This window comes from Pagrus major, chromosome 5 (assembly GCF_040436345.1).
Source record: "Pagrus major chromosome 5, Pma_NU_1.0".
Classification (NCBI taxonomy): Eukaryota; Metazoa; Chordata; class Actinopteri; order Spariformes; family Sparidae; genus Pagrus; species Pagrus major.
The window spans coordinates 36,175,676-36,195,645 of record NC_133219.1 but is presented as its reverse complement, the minus strand read 5'-3'; the positions used below and the strand labels follow the sequence as shown (position 1 = coordinate 36,195,645).

The window sequence follows — 19,970 nt, the reverse complement described above, 5'->3', positions numbered from 1 at the left end:
TTTTTCTGTGTTAATTAAATGTCTTTGCTGCTGTAACAAGTAATAAATAGATTTCTCCTCAATATACGTGCTGTGTCATCTTGGATTATTTCATTTGACTTCCAGTTGACACAAAGTCGAAGCAAGCTCTTTACATAGACTCGGTACACAGAAGTAGTGGCATAAACCAAATACATCAAGAGTTCATATTTAAATACTTGCATCCTGCTATCACTGCATGACAGCACAGTTTTGGCACTGTTATGTAATACAACATTAGATAAAAATGTACAATATGCAGTCTTGGCCTTGTGTCTTACATATCAAATAAAAACCCACGAGTCAGTGAGGATATAAACTCTAAAAAGTGGATGCTTACTTGTTATATATGGCCTTATTTAAATTAGTTTATAGTTTATTCTAGGTAGAGGACAACCACTTGAAAGATTAGCTGTAAAAAAAAAGGAATTCATTACAAACCAACTAAATGAGTGAACAGCAAAACACATAACTGTTTTTTTTTTAGGAGTGAAACTTCAGTTTTAGCAGCTGTGGATGTGTGCCATCTAATAATGCCTATGACACAGTTAATAAAGTACTCTGGTTTCCCTGAAATGTGGTTCATACCACAAACACCACCGCCCCCGCTATTTAGGTGGGGCCACAAAAATTATGCAGGCAACCATCAGAGTTATATCCTTCAATTACAAGTAAATGAAACTGACTTAACGTGCATATAATTTCCTCACGTAAGTACCGGATTAATACAGACATACTTAATCATATATCTCGACTACACATACAAGCAATAGAGGAATAGAGAACACGTCGCAGGTTTCAAAAACACAAGTCTCTGCATAGGCTCTCTCAGACACTATATATATATTGCTATGATTATACAGAAGCTACACTACCAGGTAATGAGCCGAGTATTATTTCACCAGATTTTCTAGAAGTAAGGCTAACACATCTCAGGCCGTACAATGCAGACATTTATTGATAACATGCATTGTAAAACCCAATTTCTAATTTAAAATAAAAAATGGATGCCTATTTTTTTCTTACGGCTGGATTTTTATGTTACTGTAAATTGTGTCAAAATTGCGAAAATTCAAGTGAATTTGAAAAGAGAAGTAGGCTCTGACTGGTTTAGTAATGGTGTGGCAATGTCTTTCTTATCTCAAGTGAGATTTCACCCTTCTCCGTCTATGAATCAAGCTGAAAACATCCTCCTGATGTACGTACAATGTGTGTGGTTCACCCACTACTCTCTAAGACATTTTGTATCTGTAGGCACTCAGTGATCATCCTTAAATATAACCTCAAATGTGACCAAGTTTTAGTTTCAACAACAAACTGCACAGCGATTTTTAGAGAGAAGTTAGTTAGTGTGGTCGGCAGCTTCCTCAGAGAAATACCATGTGGGTACCTGTTTGACTCCATTAGGGGAAGTCTTCTGATAGAAATGAAAATAATGTCAAAAAAGTAACACTCAGATGTGGTTACCAAATATGCACTCAAAAGGTTGTGATTTGTGGCCAAGCAGGACAAATGTTCGTGCAGCCCACGAACATTTTTATGCACTTTAATACTTAATTCTTTCATTAACTTCTGTGTAAGCACCATAACAAAATAAACTACCCAAGCATCTGTGAAATACAGTCAAATAGGCAACAGCAGTCTAGATACTTCTGACATTAAAGTTATTTTATCTGGTGCACAAATACAGTATGAACGCTATCCCGTCCATTCATAAAACCTATTTCTGCAACATGCTAGTAATCAGAAATACATACACATAACCATAAACAAGCCTGGAGGTAATTAAAAATAAAATAGATTAATAGCCTGCTGATTCTAGAAGTTCTCTTTCCCCCAAGAATTCCTCTACACAATCTATAATGAAAAGCATTTATTCAGATATTACATGAACAGTTTGAAGATAGATGTCAAGTGCAAATGTTGCATCTCAGCCCAGGACAGACCAAGTAAGAATACATAAATACGGCTGGAGAAATAGTGTCAGTTCATCCCGAAACTCCATTTTGCATGTTGAGAAACTCCTGAAAAACAAATTAAAGTAAAGTTACAAGTCTGATTATTGATTTTTTTTTAAATACAAAAAATGTGTATTGTCATCAGAACCAAAGTTGAATCACTCAGATGTCTTTTTCTTTTTAACAGCTTCAGTTACCTTCAGACAGCTTGGTGAAGGTGAGCCATTTGTCAGCGTGCGCCCTCTTTGATGCTCTCTGTGTTTCATGTACTCACGTGCGAGTGAGTCAGCATCGTCCTGACTGAAGAGCAGATTAAAATAATCTGATTTAAGAATTCAATTTTCACGTTTGAAAAAGGTCAAACACATACGGTGGGCTTTTTGCGCGAGAGTTGAAAAATAAAAACATATCTGAACATAATATATAAGCGGTTAAAGAGCGGTATTGATTAATTCAAAACTCAAAATAGTTTGCCTGTTCCAAAGAAACCCAGGCTCTGCTGTCAGGTGATAAATCTGATGTAAAACTGACAAAATTCAGCTAAATACATCGTGTCTGGGCAAAAGTCTTTTGATTGGCCAACCCAAAGATCTTTCTCTCCAATTGAATACTTCAGCTTTGACAATATTAAATTATGTGGAGAAGAAGGTCAGAGAATTCAAAAAATGTGTCCTGTTTTTGTTCACATGTGGTGTGCACATACCCACATACTGTATTTGTGCTATATCGACAACGACTCTGAAAGGACACTCCCACACAGCGCTTAAAAGCTTTAGATTTAGCTTCTCCATCTTACCAGCAGTAATGGAAGATGAGAATTACAAGAGATATTTCTATCCTCCACATATACCAGTGTCCAGCTCACTGCTAAAGACACATTAGGTCCCCATGTCATTTATCAGTGTATTGTTTTTTGGCCTCACTTAAACAAAAAAACTTACCAGTTCTGGCTGATCAGGTAGTCCACCAAGTCTTTCACCTGGTTAGGTTGGCCATTCGACACAATGAGCTGCTTGAGATGCTGGAAGTGTTTGGTCTTCAGCAGTTTCTGGTGCTGTCCATTCTCACTAATAAATGTTAACACAGTCTCCCTGATCTGAGGAATCATGGAGGGAATGTCATTTCATCATTCAATATTGTAACACAGTACAATCAAAAGAAATAGCGAAAAAGTTGAAACGGTGCAAATATGTTTAAATGCACCAGAAAGACATCCCTGTTGTCTACATTTATGTTTACACTTACAACTGTATCTTTAACATCATCACGCCATCATTTCACAGCTTCCTGTTTAACAGTCACCAAAAACGAATTAAGGTCAACACGTTTTAACTACGAATATGTTTCTATAGCAACAGGGATAATTTACTGCAGCAACACTTAAAGAGGCGGAAATAGCAGTTTGAAGGGAAGTGCTGACAGAACATAAAGTTTCAGTTCAGGTGTAAGCACGAATGAGCATGTGAGTCATGAAGGATAAAAAAATAGTATAAAGTCACATCTAACCTGTGATGGAATTCCAGCCAGTTCCCCGGTGTTCATAAGGTCCTCCACCTGCTCGAGGACAGCGACTGGGTTACAGACGGACAGAAAGCCCTGGAAACGGCAAAAAGACAGTGATGGTCACTGACAATGTGATGTCATTTAGGCAAAAGAGATGCAAATCTTCCAGACAGTTCCTTCTCACATGTTGTATTGCCATGTATGTACGCACCTGGATCTGCTGAGCTTTTTTATTGGCACATGGGATGAGAAGGAGGGTGCCTAGGGCAAAGGCTGGCAGATTGAACTGTGCGAAACGATTGGCAATTCCTATCAGGTCCAGATTCAACAGGAAAGGGCACCTTGAGAAGAAAGATGAGTGGCAGGACAGTTAGAATAAAAATGAAGCGAATTTGACCTACACTGCCTTTTTTCATAAAGAAATGCCAACATTCAGCAAATAAACCTGGGTGCGTGAAAAGGCCCTTGTGTTGACTTTAGACATAAAGTTTGAGGATATCTTAACATTGTTTGACTGCCAGGCTGCTTGGAAGCACAACAACTGAAAATACATTAATTTAATGTTAATATTAAAGCTCTTCATAGTACTAGCATGCAGGACAGCTGGTGGTAATTGGTTGAAGACGAGTAAAACGTACTTGAGGAGGAGAACAAAGGTCCTGTAGAGTGTTGCCTGTTGATCAGGACTCAGAGGAACAGAAGCTGTCACCAAGAAAACGGGCACAACAGTCAGGGCAGACTAAATAATGCAAACATGGATTTTAAAGTTGAGACATTTTGTAAAAACACGTCATAATTTTGTGTATTTATTGCTAGCTATGATACTGGGAATACTCTTCCCAGTATTAAACATACTGTGCTGCTCTCTATGTGTTTATTTCCGAAGCTTAAACAAAACTGTTGAGACAGTTTCAGCATTCTAGCAAATGTACAGTTTTTCTTCAGGTGCTGCATGTAATACGAGGAGCATGGTCACAGGTATTACTCGTACAGTAGTGTATGGCACTTTATTTTCTCAGTCTACCTAAAAAAAATTTATAATAATGATCATTCAGCATCAAGACACATAAATCCATTCTGTTAACGGAAGTTCAACATTATAAACTTTGTACCTGAGACAAAAGGGGCCAGTATCATACTCCTCCAAGTCCTGGAAAAACTAGAAATCTGGGGAGAAAACAAAAGACGATTAACTTTGCATATTGTAGCAGTGATGCTCGGAAGAGATTTTATTTTTGGCTCAACACCTGCTCTCATGGGATGTCCAGTGGGTTAGTGGTTAAGTCGCATAACATTTGACAGCAACATGGTTTGATGGTATATCTATGTCTAGACCTCTGCTGTATCTATAAAATAAATCTGAGCCATCTATCTGAGTCATGGCTCTGGTGCAGGTTTATCATATACATTTTACAATACTTCTGAAAATGTACATGTCCTCAAGCAACAGAGGAACAACAACATTATTTTCATTTTGCATTACTTTAAATAAAAGCAATCAACTATATTACCTCCCACAGAGCAGGCACAGCCATGACAGCTTCTAGCACCCTCTGGAGGTGATTGATCTGAGGGGGAAAATACACATGCAAATATAAAACACATGACCAAGCTTTCTTTATTTAATGTATTCACGTGAGTGTGATTGAGGTACTGCTTTCAGCGTTCCCCTTATAGAATATGACTTCTTGAAATTCTGACTGTGAATAAAAAAGATGTTTCTGGCGCACGTCCTCTCACCAAGTTGAAGCCCAGCAGCTTCTGAAGCAGACTGTTCCACAGCTGAGGGTCGTACACCTGATACTCCAAGCACAGGTCTGCCACCAACCGCACCGCCTGAAAGGACAAAGGGTGCTTCAGTTTTCCTGTAACATAGTTCACTTAAAATGAAGTAACTAGCTGGAATAGTTTCAGTGTTTTCAGTATATAAAGTACCTGTGGCTCATGACTGTGGTTCTTCCACAGCCCTTTAACCAAGCCCTCTTTGGGACTATTGAGGAAAGACTGCACTGTGTAAGGGATGTTCAATGCCTCCAGCTGAGACACAAAGATGTAGCACTTCAGGTAGTATCTGCGTGGTAATATGAAACACAGAAGCATTTACACATCTTACAAACCCCTTAAACTAACTTTGCAATCAAGGACTACATCAGTTGTCAGTGTATTTCTTGGCCTCTTACTGAATTTTGGTCCTGGGGATCTTTAACTGAGCCTCCAGTGTGGCTGCATCGGCGAGGCGGACGAGGCAAAGCAGCGCTCGAGTCCGATGACAGAAGGTCAGACGAGGGCCAGAAGTGCTGAGGGGCTACAGTGGGAGGTCCAAAAACAGACATCAGACACTTTCTCTGCACGATTTGTCGAATTTTGACTTGCTTCAGTTAATTACTTACCCAGGTTTCAGCAGATAGGATAGGGCGTAGAAGACGGACAGCATCATCCATAGGGCAAGACTGCAGCATGTACACCACCCTGAGAGCATCAAAAACAACAATCAACATTGCTTTTAAACAGATTTAAAGTGCTGTAGGTGATAACACAACCTTCCTTTTTATTGACAATTTATGCAAAAATGCTGCAAAAAGTAACAGAGATGTCTCTACCTCATTAAGTCCGGGTCTTCCTCGATGTTGCTGACACATTCATAATTACCAATATCCTTTATTAAAGAAAAAAATGCTTTGTTAAAATTCTACACATTGGAGTCTTAAATTTGATAAAACGTAATTTAAGAATAGGAGATGAACAGAAACTGTGAATAACTATATAAAACTATATAAAATAAGTGTAAGCTCAGAGTGACACACACCTTGGTAACAGCAGGGCCTGTTTTGCAGATCCATTTTTCCAACATCATGTTACGGATTTTAAGGAGATCCACGTTGTTGATGGTGGCGATTTCCTTAACCACTGCATGTATGTCTGCTCAGAGGGAAATGATCCAATTAAAACAAACGAACATTGTTGTTTACTTGGCTCCCAGTTGCAAAATATCAAACAATCTTAGCATGCGTTGTGAAGGAGGATAGTGCAGTGTAAAGGAGAGGAAACTAATCTTCAGCGTCATTTCAAAGTAGTGCAAAGCAAAATAGAAGATATAACACACTTATTTAGCAGCCTAAAAATAAAGTCGGTCTTAAAAGAGGAACCTCGCTTCACTTTAGCTTTTACAGCAGACTGCTATGTCAAAGTGTGCTCACCAGGATAAGTTTGACCTCCTGTGTCTCTGTAGTGCTGCTCCACACTGCTGTGCTCATACAGGGCCACAACGAGCCTGGCTGGCAGCCCAGTCAGTTTCAGATTCTCTGGGCTGTTCAGCTGGCTTGTTATCAAGGTGTTCTCAGTAGCTGAGCGCTGGAACTGCAGCTTCAGCTTGGACAGAAACATCTCCCCTCTGGCCCGTGCTGCATCCTGCTCATGAGTAGGAGGAGAGGAGTGAATAAAAACCAGCCTGTTTATGATAAAACTAACCAGATCTGGATGTGTGGAACTTTAAATGTATATTGTATAATTTAAATCACATCATAAAAATCACAAATACAGACCTCAAGGTTTGGATCCTTCAGCCAGGCCTCTCCAAGAGCCAAACAGAACCTGAGTGACTGCGCCTTCTCATGGCCTGTAGAGAACAGGAAACAATTCAGTACATGCATACACACACAAACAAGCAGTGTAGTGGCAGTGTCTCATCTGTCGGTCAGACCTGGTGGCAGCTCCTGGGTGATCTTGTGGGCTGTGGCAGCGGCCCACTCTGGGCTCTGAATACAGTGGATGAACTTCATCATGGTCTTAGCCACCTTGACAATCTCTTTATTGTAGCCATGACCCTGACCCTTTCTTTTCTGCTCCAACAGTAAAGGTTTCATCTTCTTCTCAAACACATGGTTTGCTGCTGACATGTATAACTTGTCGAGGCTCACCTGGACAAAGACAAAATCAATAACTTGATAAAAATCAAACTTTATGGATAAACCTATCATTTTTGTGATTATACCGAGTAAGGCTACTTTTTAGATTAGTGTGCTTTACCTTCATCAGCTTGCTGATCAGAAGAAGTGTAGGGAAGGTCTCCTCGCTGAGCTCAGGAGCTAAACACAGAAATTTGTTTTAGTTTCCTTAGCCTGAACACGTCTCATTAACTCCTAATAACAATTCCTTGATGACAAACACAGCTACAAGTGTTTAAAGTTTAATGTATCACCTGTCAAGAGAAATTACTTCCTTTTACATTACATCTGATACCAACAGGCAACCACCACAGATATAATAAAATCTGAGTAGTCGGGGTTTTGTTAGCAGTAATACTGAAGGATGAAAATAAGACAGTGGCACTAGCTAACTTACAGATAATCTTCCAGAAATGTTTGGTCTGCATAAGCAAGTGGAAGGGCAGTCTGCTGTTGGACAGGGGGTGTGGCAGCAGGCTGTTTTCCAAAAGATACGTGTTCTCCACGTCTGAGGCAGGAGACACTCGCTTGTAGGACTTCAGGTGCTGAAGGAGGCCTGTTGCCTGCACAATAAAATACATTGGTTGCTTCACAATACATTTGAAGACAAGGAAACTATTAAATTATAAACATGCTTTGTGTTTTTTTTCTTTTACCTGACTAGTAGAAAATGTTGTCACATTCTCGTCAGCAGCCTGTATGATCTTCAGCACTACTTCGATCCTCTCATAGTTGTAAGGGCTGAGCTGTATGAGAAAGGCATTTTGAAAGATTTATACCCTAAATCCTACACACTGGCCCTTTAAAGATCAGCTTCTCCTCGTTTGTCCCCCATGCACAAACCTTCACTATGGCAGCGCAGAGACTTTCTGTGAGCTCACTGGTGCTGTGCAACATCGGGATAACCTGCAGGACTCTCTCCAAAGCATCTGCATGACACAGAGGCTGCATCTCTTCCTGACTTGCGCCCAGGTCACCTGCACCTTCCTCATCCTCTTGGAGCAGCAGCAATGTGGTAATGTACTGGTTGATCACACGGTCACGGTCTAGACCAAAGGTGCTGCAGATGGAAGAAGACGGTGACTTTTAGCACAGGCAGAAAAACACTGTGACGGGCACTTAAGCAGAGTCTGAACCCAAATGGAACCGTATATTCCATATTGAAATAGATTGAAGAGTACGACACTACAGAGTGAGCAGCTAACCTGCAGTACTGGAGGATAATGTCTGGGGTGATCTTCCTGTTTTTCACCAGATCAGGGATCAGACTACTCTTCATCTCAGGTCGCTGACGGAACACTGGTTGGATGGATATCTGGGCCAAAAAATACAAGTAAATGTGAAGTCAGGAGAGAATTAAGTATAATGTGAATATAATTATGAAGTGGTTTTCATCCACACACACACACACACCTCAAGTTTGCTAAGCTTGATGCCCCATTCAGCATCAGTGATGACAGAGAGGAACTTCTCTTGTTCCTCTGCCTCACCATACAAGCAGCATAGATTGGCTCCAATCCTGGCCACAGCCTGAATAAAAAAAATCAAGAGTTAGTGGCTGATTATATTTGCTGATGAAAACATGAATGGAAATGTGCAACCACATGTGTGTGAACTTTTCCTTTATCATTTGATGACATAATACCTTTCAAGGGCTCCCATTTCAGATAGATAAGTCAATCAGGTGTAGAGAGATGGTTTAAAATAACTTAATTGCTAAGTTCTGATGTCACAACAACATTAAAATCTACCGAACACGCCACAGAACTGTTTCCATGAGTTTCTAGTACCAGTATTTACCCTTTTACCTGGATCTTTTTCTTTCATTTCTATTTTTAAAACAATAAAACAGTTTGAGAAAGTACAGAAGAGCAGTGATCATATTGCCTACCAAGATTTTGTCATAGTTTTGCCAGGTGTTGTCAATAACCTTCCACAGTATTTTGTAGACTTGTGCTTTGGAGAGGAGTGTACAGAGTCCGATAGCCAGATCACAATCGACCACCCTCCAGTTGAACACCTGAAGGCAATAGAAAATAGAGACAGAGTTATTTAGATATATACTTAAATGCAGTAAATTTAATACTACCCTCTCATGACATCAGACTCACTTTGTTCAAAAGAGCCACAGCAACAGCGTTCAGTGTTGAAGTAGTTGACTTTTGAAGATCCGCTAACCATATCTTGTACCTTTGAAGCGCTTGGGTATCATACAGCTGAAAGAAGAGTAAACATTTTACACAGACATTTTTTAGTACAAACATTACCAAATGTTTTGCTCAACCTATGATAATTGTACCATTGTCTAATAAGTATACAAGGAAGTGGTACTGACAGCACCACTGGATATGTTGCAGCCATACCTGTACACTGAGCTTTATGTCCATTACATTAGAGGTGATGTGCTGCAGGCAGCTGCCGTACGAGTTGAGCAGCACTCTGAGAGCCAGCTCCAGCTGACTGCACTCCTGTAACATCTGTAACATGTTGGATAGGGGACCCAGGAGGGGCTGCAGGTAGTTTGAACCTGCATGTGGGTGAGGCAAGACACAAGATAAACTAAAAATTACAACTTCAAGAGAGAAAAAAAAGGAAAAAAAAAGTGATATATAAACTTAAGCACATACCATCTTCAAATGAGGAGTGTGACAGACAGGAGCAGTCAAGTGGGTACAGTTTAATATCTGCAAGATATGGAATAAATTAGCATAACAGCTGATGGACTGCCCTAAGGTGATGAAATCCTTAATAGACATTAAATAGATTATAATTTGAGCATCTTACCATGAGAAACAGGCAGCAAGCAGTTGGTAATTTCGTATTGGACTGGAAGCACAGACACTGGGTCCAGAACAATGCAGTCTTCGTTAAAGACATCCTGAAAACTCCACTGAGAATATGGATCTTTTTCAGCCTCCAAAGTCAAATCCTGTGACACGATTCAAATACAAATTTTTATTTGATGCATTTGGTTTATTTCACAACTTTGTAAAGGGGAGGTATTAATCAATGTTCATTTGCATCGACTTTTTTTGTTTGTTTCTTAAATGGAAGTTGTTTTTTTATGTATTATTTTTTGGTTTGCCAATTTTAAAATATTCAAATCCAATAGGAACTGTTTTACTGCAATTGCACAACCTCTTGACTGAAAATTATTTCTTATCTAAATGCTCTAATTTGTAAACATGATGGCTGATTTACAAAAGACAAATAACACATTAAGCACAAACTAGAACAAAATAAAGTAAATGTCATTCTATGGAAAAGAAAAGGCAAGATACTAACCTTGGCAATAAAGCCATAGTTGTCTGATAACTGACACTGATGATAGACATCCATAGCTATCCGTGTGCACTTGCAAAGCTCCAAACAATCAAGGAGTAGATCTGTAACAGTTGTTATAATATTGAATTTAAGGATTTAGCAACTTTGAAATTATTTGAAGCAAGAAAGAGCAGTCAGGCTAACTCAGATGTCACACAAAGAAACTCGTCCAATGTGAAATATTAAGCCTCGAGGCTCTTTCAGATGTACAGTCACAACAAAACCGTCATCATTTTTTACTGCAAGATCACAGCAAATTAATGAAGTTAAACAGTATCTAGTCTAATGGCTGCGTTATAAATCTAGCTGTTTTCACAAACATAAAATGTTGTTGAACATCACTGATGTTTGCACGTTCTTCACCTGAATGGCACACAGTAATGGCCTGGCAGGCCAGATCATGGATGACTGCGGGCAAATCCATGTCATCAGGAAGCACCATGGGCACATCTGCCTCCAGCATCTGGCATAAAGTCTTTGCAGCAGTGAACAAAACCTTCCCTGTGCTTGTGTTATAGTGGTGTTCATACAGTTCACTGATGACATGAAGGAAAGAGAACAAAGAAATATAAGAGATTGTCCATATGCCCCATCAGTTTCCCACCCCTGGATTCACACATACGGCACAACATCCAGACATACAAACCTGAGGATTTTGAGAGCCTTGTCCACTTTTCCCACTCGCAGAGCTCGCAGGGCCAAGTCAGACCAGAGCTCCTGTTCGGTGCGCTGCAGTTGCCTTCCTAGACGACGTAAGTCAGCTTCTGTGGAGATCGTCTTGGTCTTGCCATCAGGATCATTCGCCACAACTGGAGTAGTAGTAGCCTTTATCTTAGATGAATGGCGGCCACGTGTGTTTTCATAGGCTGTGATGTGATGCTCCTGGATTTGTTTTCTCATGTTTGGATCCTCATAATTGGACGGGGTGAAGAAAACATCAAAGTCCTCCTGAAGAAAAGAAAAGAAACTGCAGGTAAAAAAAAAGCTCAAATACAACTTAAAAACATTCACTGAATGAGACTCACCTGTAGGTGGGCGATCGCCTTGAACATGATGAGATTGTTTTCACACTCCATGCTTTTAAGAGCATCATCTGCAGAGGGCATAAAACCTGGTATCACTCTATGATGTTCATGTGCATGTTTATAATTGTGACAAGTAAATACTTACGTTTTTGAATTATATGTAGGTATTTTAAAGCCTCCACCGACACCTGAGCGATGACCATCTGGTGTTTCTTGTGCTATCGAAGACAGGTCAAAACAAAGTTGAGATATACAAAATACCAAAACGAATATAAAGTATGCTTACCCTGACGCTGTTCTGCCATTTATGTTCAGATCTTAAGGGGGTGATTAATTCAAGTTTTATGTATGGTATTCTTTGAGGCTTGTTTGTGATGTTTTAGCTGTGAAGGCATCTAAATATGCAATCACAGGTGCCCGGAGAAAAGCACCCAGGCAGGGGACATTCTGGCATATCAGATCAGATTTCTGTCAGCAGCAGCAGCATCCGAGATATCACGATAAAATGACATCCAGAGCTCAGCAAGAACAAGCACTAATTCTTAAAATGCAGCAACACATGACCCTTGGTGGTCTTGAAATTGCATCAAAATTGAGAATTGAATACAAATACATCAAATGACACATGACATCACCCCTCTCCTCACCTCATCAGATATGTGGTCTTTGTCCTGCAGCTGCAGCCTAGCCCAGGATGTGAGACGCTCGATCACACACTCTGCCTCTGCAGAGGACAGCTTCTTCAGGACAGTCATGCACTCCTCAGTCTGAAAGCAGCATGAAAGACTTCCTATCAGTAAATCATGGATGCATTAAAGGAAACTATTTAAATTTGGTGATTTCATATTTCCACGGAGATGAGCATACCTTGCCTTGGCCAATCAGCTGAATGAGAAACAAGAAGTTTATCTGTGAGGTTGGAAGTTTGTAGGCTTCAGCTAATGTCAGGGAGTCTTCTAAAGACATTGGCAAATCTTGCTTCAGGATGTATCTAATCAGAGTCTGAGGAAGATGCACAGTATATATGAAAAAGGTTAATAGAGAGGCACAGCAGTGTTAATTTGTCACATAATTAACCAAATCCAAATTACCATAATTTGAGTGGTGTTAGAGAGGTTGAAGTTGCGGATCCCATAGCCCCTCAGAAGTTTTCTGATCTCCATCAGCCGGTAGCTCTCCTTTAAAAGCTCTTGTCTGGGGAAAATATCAGTTTGAAAAAAATTATATAGAGACTGCTAATATGACCAATTTCTTTTTTTAAATTTTTGAAGGAAAAAAAGGATCAGGGTGAGAACACTGTAAACATACTTTGGTCCATCCATCTTTAGGTACTGCTGAACCAGTTTTTCTACCACAATACTCCAGGGTACTACAGCCTTCTGCATGATCTCCAGCACTGCGTCCACCATCAGCTGGCAGGAAATACAATAATGTGAGCTTTCACAAATCCTTATACAAACTTAAATATTTTTTTACCACCTTACTGACTGGCTTTACTGTAGCTGTTAAGACAGCTCATAAACCATAAGCATTTTGCGAACTGTATCCAAGTAGTGTTACAGGAACTTACATCAGTATCAGTCATGCAGCCTAGCACAGCTACTGCTTTGGCTTCCCATTCTGTGAAAAGTGTTGTGGTCTGAGAACTGCAGCGCTCCAACAGATCCTAGTGAAGATTAGAGTGAGAGGAGAAACACTTTAAGCATTTGGACAATTAAATGTGTGTTTCCAGTGGGCTTGACAGTGGTGGACATTTACCTTGATATACTGTAGAAGCAGCTCATCAAAAGGAATCTCATGCTCTTCCGCATAAGGCTGGATACTGCTCTCCACCGTGGCTGCAATCAACTCTGGAGCTGGCACTTTGTCTAGCATGAAGAACGCGACACGCCGTACGCTCCCCTTCCAAATTCAGAAGACAGATAAAATTAGGAAATGGAAAAAAAACGTACAACCCACTCAAAATGTACCAGAGAATGAGTATGCCACTCGTTAGATATTCATGTTGTTATGTCCACTCTATCATCATCTTTATAATATATATAGCAACAACACCGTAATGTACTTAAAAGTATTTTTCCCATTTTCATAATGAATTAACATGTAAACCATAATATCTACAAAACAGAGCGATCTCTACAGCTCTCTGCTGACGTCTACAGGCATAGATAAGCATAACCTCAGCCCCTACATGACATGTTTTTATGCATTTTAATACAATATTTTCTCAAAGCTCAAATGTAGTAATATGCCATTAATAAGAGACGAACCTTCTCAAAGACTGAAAGCGAAAGTCTGCAGCTATATTTCCGGTGCAGGTCCAGGAGCTGACGGAGGTTGGACACCAGGGTCTTGAGGTTCTCCACCTCTTCTGCACCATAATTATCATCCTTAAAAAAAGATACAAATAAATCATGAATCACACAATGTCATGATAATTAAGAAAAAATGTACAAACACTCATTCATAGTGAAAAGAGAAAAATGTGACTAACTTACAGATTTCATCCATGCCCATAGAGAGGGCAGTCCAAGCACTGCCAGGTCCAACCCATTCTGGGGCCAAGCACTCTGGAACAAAATATTATATTTACAATCACTCGTTTAACTACTGTGACTGATACTTTTCGTTTTCCAGACTACTACTAGATTTTAGCTTCCAATAGTTTCCTCAAATCATCAAAAACATTCAGAACTTCACATGAATTATCGCAGCTGGCTTTACTTAACTTTCTGGTCAAGATAAAATTTTTCCTTTACCTTTTCTGTCAACTCCAGATTCCTTGCCCTCTGCTCGAGCCATCTCGCCAGGATTTTCTATACAAAGACAGAACTTTGACTCATGAAAACAGCACCATACGGTGGAGATGTCAGTATTTTAAGCTTGAGAGAATGTATCCTACCTGTCCTGTTGGAACCACTCTCCTCACAAAAGGTACAAGAACTGTCCTAAACCAAGGACAGAGGTCCTGGGACGGCAGGTCCTCTGGGATGGCTCCAAGCACGGCTTCAAGCTTGCTCTCATCAAACTCTGCTGCAATCTCTCCCTGCCACAAAAAGGGAGCAGTAAACAACTTCAGAACTGACACTGACTCACAGAAAGTTTTTTGATTCATAATCATCATTTACTAGCACTACATGCATGTGTGAGAAAATGCCTGCATTACAAGGTAAGTTATTGATATATGACAAATGGTGGTTGAGTGCATGAAGCAGTTTCTTTACCTCACATCTGAGCCAAAGGAGTTGTGCACCCTTCATGTCTCCTTCTCTTAGGTGAGTCAGAATATCTCCTAAATTGTCATTGCTGTTCAGAAACTCAATCCAGGCGATCCCACTATGGATGACAGAATAACACACTAAAAAGATCACACATTCGTGAACGTCATGAACAAAACACAATATCGAAAGTTTACTGCACGACATGGGAGGCCACTAAGAATTTGAAATTACTTGAAATTATCTGGGCCGTGCAGGCTGCAGAATGTTGCCAGCCTAGCCAAGGCCTCTTGGATCTGTAAGGAGGAGTATCGTGTAGCAGCATGGTTTAGCATCTTCTCTGCTGTCTCAAAGGTCGGCCACGGGGCCTTGAGGCAGTATTCCTCCACATACTGCTCATCCTAGAAAAAACAAACAAAAACGTGCTTCTATTAGAAAGGTGTTAAAATTTGATAACAATTTTAATTTGCTCTGACTAACTCAAGAAGTCCATTTTTGAACTCTAAATTAAAATCAAACTACTCAAAAGACAAAAAAGCATTGCAACACTGACTGTGATCTTTATCAGGTTGGTTTTGGCCTCCTCCACAAGTTCAGACCACACATCCTGTCCATAGCCGCCAACTGATGCAGAGGCTAACTGTTCCAGAACAAAGTCAAGCTTCACCTTGTAAACAAGCTGAACAAAGAAAGGATGGTTAGTTGTGTATAGCCTCGATCAGAGTAATAATTTATATACAAATAGCAACAACCAAAAAAACCCCCGGCTCAAATAACATCTTTTATTCCACTGCCCACTGATGCCAAAGGACAAAAGTAAAAGAGTCTAGCCTACAACAGTTGCACAAATGTTACTTTTATTTACAAGACAGATGACACACTGACCTCCAAATCCAGCTCAAATGTGATTGCAAACTTTTCAGCCTCTTCAAACATGTGTTTGTGAAGAAGTCTACTAAGTCTGTGAGTGGAGAAAAGTCAAGTAAGTCACATATTTCTGACATCATACAGACTACTGTTACACAACCTACAATTACGTAGAAATATATCCAGTTAAAATGAGGTACCTGTTCTCTGGCAAAGCCTCTGTGAAGCACCTGACAACAACAGACGATATAGGCTCTCCTCGACTACTTGATGAAGAACACAGAAAGAAGACCAGGTCATATTTTTAAAAAACATTCAAATACTGGCTGAACTTTATTGTTGTCATACAAAAATATCCCACCTTTCTGGGTTCTCACAAATCCCCTCCACTAGATAAATCGTATCCTGAAATCAGAGGACAGAGAAATTGTTTTCAGAGCAGAGCAATGACAATTGACTTGAATGTGCAGATAAATGAACAAATAGAAAGAGCTAATTTAATATCCATGTAACAATTTAATAAACACTGATTGTTTACCATGTTTATTTTTGTCTGGACAAGACAGGAGACTGAGGAGACATCAAGAGAGTATCCAACAGTCATGGAGGGCAGGAATCGTATTTGCAGTGAGTTGATCTGTAAAACCAGCATATGGAGCTCAGAACAGGACTCTCAGTTATATTATAATAAATGACGGATAATCATCTATTATAGTTTCTTCAAAACTGCTACCTGACTGTTGTCTTGCTTTGTCAGAGTAATCATCTTCATGCTGCCCTTGTCTTGGCTGTAATGCAAACAGAATAATTAACATTTTAAACATTGTTTCATTGAAGTCCCGCTGCGTATTTACTGCTGCAGCAAGTTATAAAGCATTGATACATACGCCACCATGGAGGCAGAGCCACATTCTGTGGTGAGTTCAAAGTCATGAATGGCAACATCCGGCCAACAGTGAATCATGACAAGGAAATGTAGGTCCCAAAGACTCAGGGTATCCTGAAAAACGCAAAGCAAACCTCAAATACTTGTGATGGGACCTCATGCAATAGTTTATCAAACAACTACAGGTGATACAACTCAACTCACCTCAGTGTCGAGAATATACAAGAGATTTTCCACCACAACCATCTTCCTCACACCTTTGAAGTAAACATTTAAGAATATATGTTACAGAATTTTAACCTTTTTCTTGTTTTATAAATAGTTCACATTGTGTTTCCATTTCTTATCTTCTCTATTGTTACTGGGTTTTACTATACACTGTATTTATTCCTACCTATGTCCCATAACCTGAGCACAAATATATATCACTTGTTGATTAAAAAAGTTAAATATATTAAATACTGCCAGTTGATAATAAATATTTAGCATCTTACAGAAAGCACATTGAAATACTATACATAAAGGAAGAGCTTTACCTGGAATTAGGCTATTGTTGACAGAGTGAGCGAGGCACATCTTGGCCTGATGAGGGTCCATCGTCCAGTCAGTCACGACATTTTCTTTATCCCCCTGTGAAGATAATAATGTTGTAACCAGTTATACCATGCTTCATATAAAGAGTAACTACCATTCCCAGAAATGTTTAATTTACACAAATATATTTACATATAATTTACATTAAATATTGCTAAATTATACGTTGTGATTTCTTAGCAAGCACTGTGATAGAATAAAAATCAATGACAAATGAAATTCAGAAAAATGAGACATGCATACAGCATAGCATGAACAGGAACAGCAAAAAAAATGAGCAATTAAAAGTACCACAGCTCATAAGTAGAAGAAAAATGCTTGCATTTGCATGTAACCAATGCATCATAACTGCAGGTGGTAAATAAATAAATTAAACTTCTCTTGCAGACACTGACCCCAATCAGGAAGTGGATTTCATTGCCCAGGTTGAACATCACTGCTGTACTGCAGCCCTCGTCATGGTAATCCCTGGTGGAGCAGAAGTCTATCTTGATGAGAGACTGGAGCTGAGTAGAGAAAATGTGTCATTTTATTTCTGCTCTTCTAAAAAATATATTTGGCTTTAGCATGGAAAGAAGAAAGCCTTAATTTACCTCTTTCAAAGCTCCCAAATCCATTTTTTCAATAGCTGTGAAGACAAACAAAGAATAAATGTTTAATAAGTCAACAAAATGGCTCCAACAAAACTTTAAGTATACCTCATATGATGTTTGATACCTGTCTCGATCTTTGCCAGAGCAAGGTTTGTAATGTGGAAAAAACCATCCTTGACGAGAAGGAACACATGGTACATCCCTGTCAATAAATAAAAAAAGAAATAAACAGGACATCATTCAGAAATCAGATTAAATAAATTAATCACCTGGAGAAGACATTATAAATTGCGCCATGTTTCCAGTGCAGATGACTCCTCACATTCATATAGAAATGTTACCTAAGGATGCCTTGTCCTCCTCTGTGATGAGATAGCGGTATGTTTTCTTATCATCTTTGGATGGTTTTTCTACCAAAGCCTTGTAAACCCAGAAAATGACACAAGATGTTAATGTACTGTACATAAGTGCAACTCAAACTCATTTCAGAAAAAAGACACACGGTAATCAGGATTATTACAGCCGGTGCCATCCCCCATGTCCTCTCAAGCGTTGTAGGTGAAATAACACATGTAACAGTGTAACATTTCATCAACCCTACACTAGAATACATTATAAAATATAAAAAAAAACACTTATACCCTGGTGAGAAGGATTCTCTTGTGTGGAACATAGATCAAATGAAGGTTTCCATTTCTTTCACAGACCACCAAAAACTGCCCATCCAGGCATACATCAATGGCATCCACATCAGTTTCTGAAAAATGAATCTTGGTATTAACATACATCAGCAACTGCGAAAGGTCAAACTGCATTGATAGGACACACATGAACTTTGGCATGTGAAATCTGGCGTGTGACTGAACCTTTACAGTATCTCAAGCTGATTTTGCTTTAACTATACGGCCGGCCTTCAGTCATCTTAACAAATGCTTTGGGATAAAGTCATATAGTGTAAGCCATCTCAGAGGACACACGCTGACATCTTACTGATGGTAAATAGAAGATGAATTGACATTAAAAGAGTTGTATACCGAAGTGAAGAAGCAGCAGGATGGTCTGATAGCTCTGGTCAAACAGGATGACTGTCTTGTCAGCGACAACAATGCTCCAGTTTGTACCACTGGAGGAGGAGAGACAGGGATCTGCCTGCACCTGCAAGAACCAGCATTCATATCGTATCACTGATCAGTACTGTCACTAGTAGAGAGATAGACCATACTGAAAACATCCACTACTAATTATTGTGTTGTTATTACAAGAAGGAAGGGCCAATATTCATCCAGAGGGCCCAGAAGTCTTCGCTACTCCCCTGGATGTGAGTGTGTAGTAAGTAAACTGATAAACAGTGACATAAGAGCATGTTTGGGTTTACATACTCCAAATACTGACATTCATTACCTCATTGGCAGTGGAGATTTTGACCAGTGTATCCACCTGATACAAGCCGCTGCCATTTTCCTCCCTTGACACACTGCCGAAACGGACAGTGTTTGTATCTTCGTTGGTGAGAAGTTCAACGTCGCTCCACATCTCAATTCCGTGGTGCTACGTCACTTGGAAGAAATAAAACCTTTTTATTTATTATTGTTTTTTGTTTTTTTTAATCCAAGACTGCTTCAACACGAGTTGTTTACTTGAAATGCGACACAGCTAGCCAACGTTAACTTCACCCTAATGTTGTGATGATGCTGCTAATGCTAGCTAGTAAGTCAGCTGAGAGTAACAAGAAGAACAAGATTCAATTCAATCTATGAACATTGGCAGACTGGCACTTTACAATGTGTTTAAAGTTGAATGTAACTCACCTTTCTATTGAAATAACCTGACAGCGACAGCACACAGACGCGACATAACTCTGCAGTATTAGCTTTATAATTTGGCGGGTTGTTGTAAACTGACAGAGAAGCCTTTTGAATAATGAGTCCCTCGGTTTTGCCTTCCAGGTACAACTTCCCTCTGAGACTTCGTACAAATCACTCCTCCTTCGTCGGGACTGGCAGAAGTAAACTACAACAACAGATTGAATTTTACTACTAT

General features: G+C 39.6%; 1 protein-coding gene across 2 annotated transcripts; it reads right to left on the bottom strand.

Annotated features, from left to right (window-relative positions):
• Positions 1 to 1,876: 1,876 nt before the first annotated feature.
• Positions 1,877 to 19,787, bottom strand: kntc1 (kinetochore associated 1). Of its 2 annotated transcripts, none has more exons than XM_073465351.1 (62): positions 19,739 to 19,787; positions 19,332 to 19,486; positions 18,965 to 19,085; positions 18,572 to 18,687; positions 18,272 to 18,350; positions 18,055 to 18,132; positions 17,931 to 17,965; positions 17,733 to 17,843; positions 17,280 to 17,373; positions 16,948 to 17,000; positions 16,745 to 16,857; positions 16,591 to 16,645; positions 16,396 to 16,494; positions 16,219 to 16,262; positions 16,058 to 16,123; positions 15,876 to 15,951; positions 15,544 to 15,669; positions 15,225 to 15,391; positions 14,997 to 15,108; positions 14,675 to 14,818; positions 14,532 to 14,588; positions 14,271 to 14,342; positions 14,043 to 14,162; positions 13,531 to 13,674; positions 13,343 to 13,438; positions 13,081 to 13,184; positions 12,864 to 12,966; positions 12,640 to 12,774; positions 12,420 to 12,539; positions 11,918 to 11,990; positions 11,773 to 11,840; positions 11,394 to 11,695; positions 11,111 to 11,283; positions 10,709 to 10,809; positions 10,208 to 10,352; positions 10,051 to 10,107; positions 9,787 to 9,950; positions 9,535 to 9,639; positions 9,315 to 9,443; positions 8,837 to 8,953; positions 8,629 to 8,738; positions 8,267 to 8,483; positions 8,080 to 8,169; positions 7,821 to 7,986; positions 7,506 to 7,564; positions 7,180 to 7,396; positions 7,022 to 7,095; positions 6,677 to 6,887; positions 6,286 to 6,398; positions 6,080 to 6,135; positions 5,870 to 5,948; positions 5,660 to 5,784; positions 5,415 to 5,550; positions 5,220 to 5,315; positions 4,991 to 5,047; positions 4,592 to 4,646; positions 4,118 to 4,181; positions 3,691 to 3,820; positions 3,483 to 3,572; positions 2,918 to 3,072; positions 2,174 to 2,276; positions 1,877 to 2,042 (listed from the first exon to the last, which is right to left on the bottom strand). In XM_073465351.1, exons 2-62 carry the CDS (start codon positions 19,461 to 19,463, stop codon positions 2,007 to 2,009), a joined length of 6,645 nt encoding a protein of 2,214 aa, XP_073321452.1. In that variant the 5' UTR covers positions 19,464 to 19,486; positions 19,739 to 19,787; the 3' UTR covers positions 1,877 to 2,006. The 2 variants fall into 2 exon arrangements, with proteins under 2 accessions (XP_073321452.1, XP_073321453.1); XM_073465352.1 differs by having other exon boundaries at positions 16,058 to 16,120.
• Positions 19,788 to 19,970: the final 183 nt, after the last annotated feature.

What these genes read in the sequence shown, in the direction of transcription:
- kntc1 (XM_073465351.1), bottom strand. Translation starts at nt 19,463, where the DNA reads ATGTGGAGCGACGTTGAACTTCTCACCAACGAAGATACAAACACTGTC. An exon ending in TATGGGCATGGATGAAATCT is followed by an intron (nt 14,163 to 14,270) that starts GTAAGTTAGTCA and finishes TCTTTTTTTAAG; the next exon opens with GATGATAATTATGGTGCAGA. An exon ending in CTAACACCACTCAAATTATG is followed by an intron (nt 12,775 to 12,863) that starts GTAATTTGGATT and finishes CATCTTCCTCAG; the next exon opens with ACTCTGATTAGATACATCCT.